Source organism: Teleopsis dalmanni, chromosome 2, assembly GCF_002237135.1.
Source record: "Teleopsis dalmanni isolate 2A chromosome 2, ASM223713v2, whole genome shotgun sequence".
NCBI lineage: Eukaryota > Metazoa > Arthropoda > Insecta > Diptera > Diopsidae > Teleopsis > Teleopsis dalmanni.
In genome coordinates this window covers 242,892,751-242,897,790 of record NC_051847.1, presented here as the reverse complement: position 1 = coordinate 242,897,790, position 5,040 = coordinate 242,892,751, and the positions used below count along the sequence as shown (strand labels likewise).

Here is a 5,040-nt window from a genome sequence, read left to right as displayed (position 1 = left end):
AATTTCCAACATCTATTATAGCTCACATATAAAATTATTGGCAAAATATTGTGATAAATTAAGTACAATATTTTTACATTATACATAGCTAGACTCTCACTAAATCTATATTTAAGTGATAGCCTTATTATTGTATTCCGCAGAGATTTATCGAACAAATGAAATCAAGTAATTATAAAAGGCGTACACATAGATTAAGATGTGGGTAAGTAACGATAGCAGAAGAGAGGGGGCAGGAATATTTCGGACTAAGAATATATTGGGGCTGCATGTGGGATTTAAATTGAAGGTAACTAGGGTCCAAGCGGAAAACCCGAGCCACTCTAATGAATGTTGATTGGACTCAAATTTTTTGTGCATAGGTGCAGGAAAACAGATCGACAACATCATGGGTTTGAAGTTAGTGTAGACATTGAAAGTTGATGCATATAAGTGTGATAAGTTACTTGGCTATATCCTGATCTTAATTGAGCTAGGACAGTTGCTGCAAAGGCAAGGCGTTGTACGTTGCGATTTTAAGCTGGAGTCTAATGAAAGCTTTGTTGCAGTGCAACCGTGGTTTCGAAATGAATACTGTATCTGTGTGCAGGACTGTTCCCGTTTATATTCGATCTCACTAATGTTGGTTCCATTTCAAGAGATATTGATGTATTCGTAAAGTGAAGAGAGGGATCGACCAATGCATCCAGTAGAGAGTTTCAACATGATGCCATTATTATTAGAAGTATTGACTTATTAGATATTAAATTTTATGAGGTACATATCTGTAAGTCCAAATAATACACCGCGGTCAACAATATTTAACTTTATTAGATACATATACCGAATAATCAACACCAGAATTTCAAGAATATATTTTGATTATGTATATTTACTGTCTTATACGAATATCATTTTTTATTAAGCCTTTATAATTTTTTTTCAAAAAACATCCAAATTTCTTATAAAGTTTATCACTTGCGAAGACTATTGATTATTAGTATTTGCTGTATGCTGTTTCTGCCGAAACAGCTATATGGTCAAATTAAAGGTCAATAAATTTTTAGGTAAAAATTCTACCTCGTCATGTTTCATTTTAAGTAAATTTTATTAATTCACTTCTTCAACGACAATTTTCTCTTTTACAAAATCTAAATGTACATTATTTACGTAAAGCTCTATAAAATTTAATTTAGTTAAAAGCAAAGTATTTAATGTGTTATTATCAAGTTTTGACTCGAAACTGTTTAAAATTGTAAATAATGCATTAAAAGCTTTCTCCATAGGCGTTTGCGTTATTGGAACTGACAGCACTACTGATGCTATCTTTTTAATATCATTATCATAGCCCGTAGTTTTCCAAAAATTCAATATGTCAGTATCGAGGGGAACCTTCTTTTGATTTGAGAGTAATGTTATCTTCTGTTTGCAGGTAAGGTGTCTATTAGCGTTGCTTATAGATGTCATTGACTGCATCATGCGTTGTTCCAGTTTTGAATAAGTTGATTCGGAAGAAGTTGAAGGTAGCACAAACAAAGATGATGACATATTTGGAGTATCTACTTCCATTTTTAGACTTTCTGGTTGTGAGTCTTCTAAATTTTTTAAAATTTCAAATGTTTTTAACAAATTTGCCTAAAAGTGAAATGGTATATACTTATACAAATGAGCATTATATTATGAATGGAAACTTACAATAGCTGTATATTTTTGTTCCTCAGATAGTACGATTGAATTTTCGAAATTAAAACGAGGATCAAGATATAGTGCTGCAAGAAAAGCGTCATCATCTAGAAATACCTTTTTACTTTTTTGCATTGATTCATGTAATAGTGAGGCATATGGTGTAATTGTGTTTAAATCTTCCAAATCTATCTCACAACATAACCAATCTCTGTAGAAATCGCCTATTACATATTGCTCTGTTTGCATTTTCTTTGTACAAGTAACAAATGGATTAAAAGCAACTACGAAGCTTGTGATAAAGTTCCAGTTGATATCAACAACGACATTTCTTTTAATATACCAATTTTCTATTACTTGTCTCGATTGTAATAAAGAAAACAACATTTCATATGTTGAGTACCAACGTCGAGAATCATCCAATTTTGGAAATTGTACTTGAGTATCATTTACTGGAAAAAAATTTTCTTGAAGTTGCTTCACAATATCTCTACACTCGTTTATATCAGCTTCCAGAACTTTTAATACACCATATGCTGCAAGCTGTATTGTATGAGCTATACTCTTACCCACTGATAATGCCATTGAGAGTATGGAGTGAATACTCTCGTCAGTCTTTTCAATATGACCACATTTTTCTTCCATAAATTCATTATAAATTTGTTTATATTTTAAATTGTGAGGTTGTGATAAGTTGTTTATTTGCAGTATGTTTCCACAATTATTGGATGTGCTGGAATAAATTTGGTCAACGCTTATTTGATAAATTTCAAGACATTTACTAATCTCTTCTTTCAGATATGCTGTCTGTTGACGTTGTTTAAGTTCCAACACAATAACACCTATAATAAAAATTCAGTAATTGATAAGTAGTTAATATGATATATTATATATAATATATGATATTTACCTATTGTATTAATGCAGATTTTAAAGTTCTCGATATAATGAACATTAATTACTATTATACCATCCCGATTTATTGCGGTTGCAATGTCGAATTCTAAACATATCATTTTATTTTTAATACGTTCTGTTATTATTTGTTGAATTTTTAGAGAGGAGAATTCAATCAATGAAACGATATTCTTTGAGTTTAGATTCGTGTTGAATTTCTTTTCATATGGTGCTATCAAGATTTTAAAAAACTCTTCATCATCGTATATACCAAAAGATAGATTTTTGGCAGCTACTAATCCCACACAACATCTTAAGAATTTATTTTTATCGATATCAATGTATATACCTTCCTGATTATGCTCTTTGGCTAGAGGTTCTACACGTTTTTCCGTGCCATTAATTTTTATATCATATTTTCTCGGAATTTCAATGCTATGTACGTCTTTATAATGTCTTTTGATATTGGATGTATTAATACCGTTTAACGTTTTTTGACAATGTAAGCAAATAATTTTATTGACATGCTTTAAAATTTTATAATATTTATCGGTATCTGTTTTCATCGTTAGAACTGTTCTTAATTTTTTTAATTTGGAGAAATAATAAAATAAATAACTGCAAAAATATACACAAACTTACACTGCAAAGCACAACAAAACACTGAGTTCTTGAAATACACGTTCGCGAGTATACACGAGAGATTTTTAGCTTTCGAGCTAATAAAAAATTACTTATTTATTATTTGTTCATGTTTAGTTCATTCCCTTCTAGCCATTTCCTTCGCGACTGGTTGCTACTCATATTCGGCACGAGTATTCATCGAATCATAAGCGGTTCATTTGCTTACAACAAAATTGCTTAAACAATACCTCAATGTACTCAATATATATGTATGTGTTTGTGTGTTGTATGATATATTAAATAGAAGAAGAGTCAAAGAAAAAAAAATTGTTTTGAATTTTTCAGCTGTTTGTTAAATTTTGTTGGGAAATTATTTGCTTTTCAGTTCGCAACTTCTAACTACTCGCAATGTATGAAAGCACTGACTGACGAGTTCTCTGCTTTGCGCACTCATTCTACACCACACTGATAGACATATGTGCATTTGTATTGTGCAGTGTTTTTGCTCTTTCTCATATTTGTGTTGATGTGCGTATGTGACGTTTATTTTGATAGAAAAATAGTTTTTATTTGTTGTGTTGTGTGTTAATTATATCGGAAATTGTTTATGAAAGATTTTATTTCAAACAATTTTCTTTTTAATATTTTTGTGAATATTTCAACGGTACTTAAACTTATTTGTGTTTTTATTTGTACTATTATTTTTTGACTGCAACAAATTGTTGCTTTTCAAATGCAATTTTGTTTAAAATCTATAATAAACATTGATTCGTACTGTAGTTGTTTACAGCTGCTTTGCTAGCCGAGTCGGTCTTTTGTGGGTACATTTATTTCAATTGATAATTAGAAATAATTTAGTGTTTCTTTTACAATGAATATTTGATTTTAGATTCTTTATTAATATAAAAATAAAATAAAATTGTGACTCCTAAAATGGAAAAATAAAGATTTGTAATTCATGTCTAAATATGCTATTTTTTAGCTCATAGTGTGTGTATAAGCAATAAGGGTAAGGGTAAAAAGTAAAAAAAAACCAAAAAAAGTTATAGTTTATAATGAAAATATCAATCAATGTGTGACTTAATATTTAGAATAATTTGTTGTTATTGTTTTTTCATGTGTATGTGCTTGTTTAGATTTTCCACCTTCCCTTGTTTGTTAATATAATTTTATTGAATAGAATAACATAACAAAACGAAATGAAAGAAGATAGCAAGCGAGGAGACCCAAATAGCAACTAATGAAAATACAACATATAGAACATATGCCATGTGGAACTTATTTAAGTAAACAAAAATTGAAAGAGAAACTAAAAAGAGAATATTGTGGAATTTAATTTTTAGACCATTTGATTTTTGTACAAACGTACTATAGATAAAATCGTCGCATGAATTTTATCTATAGGGGCGATCTAGACTTATATTTAGACCTTGTGCGAGTTCGAGTAAATTGATGGCAAATTGAGGGAAATAGTAAATTACGTCGGTATGGCAGCGAATATTGGTATATACGAGAATTTCGATTAGGGAAAATAAGATAAAAATTAGGTAAATTAGGTGTTACCATTGTGAACATTTTATAAGATATTGAATAAATAAATTTTAAAACTTTTAATCAAAAATAATAAATAACTGTAATAAATAAATAAATAAATAAATATTTGCATTACTGCAGTGCAAAAAATCCCTAGGAAATTTTAATTTACTTTACCTCAATTTACTTGAACTCGCATACGACCTTAAATGAGAATGCAAATATGAGTGCTATTTTTTCGCAAGTCTATTCCTAAGAAAAATAATTTTTACAAATATAAATTCTATATAAAATCATTATATTTTTTTAATAGATCTAAAAAAA

General features: G+C 29.2%; 2 protein-coding genes across 2 annotated transcripts in view; one reads left to right on the top strand and one right to left on the bottom strand.

The window, feature by feature from the left end:
• Positions 1-1,089: 1,089 nt before the first annotated feature.
• On the bottom strand, positions 1,090-3,459 carry LOC119677189. Its single transcript, XM_038088461.1, has 3 exons — positions 2,573-3,459; positions 1,675-2,504; positions 1,090-1,614 (listed from the first exon to the last, which is right to left on the bottom strand). Exons 1-3 carry the CDS (start codon positions 3,123-3,125, stop codon positions 1,090-1,092), a joined length of 1,908 nt encoding a protein of 635 aa, XP_037944389.1. The 5' UTR covers positions 3,126-3,459.
• A 1,211-nt stretch (positions 3,460-4,670) lies between these two features.
• Positions 4,671-5,040, top strand: part of LOC119677188 (luciferin 4-monooxygenase-like) — a 1,025-nt gene continuing 655 nt past the window's right edge. Inside the window, exon 1 of the mRNA XM_038088459.1 lies at positions 4,671-4,686. Coding sequence (XP_037944387.1) covers positions 4,671-4,686 — 16 coding nt within the window. The remainder of the gene's footprint in view (positions 4,687-5,040) is intronic.

Excerpts from the sequence above, each read along its gene's own strand:
- LOC119677189 (XM_038088461.1), bottom strand. The coding sequence starts at position 3,125 with ATGAAAACAGATACCGATAAATATTATAAAATTTTAAAGCATGTCAAT. Across the intron at positions 2,505-2,572 it reads AATCTGCATTAATACAATAG|GTGTTATTGTGTTGGAACTT; the intron begins GTAAATATCATA and ends TTTTTATTATAG. Across the intron at positions 1,615-1,674 it reads AACAAAAATATACAGCTATT|GCAAATTTGTTAAAAACATT; the intron begins GTAAGTTTCCAT and ends TTTCACTTTTAG.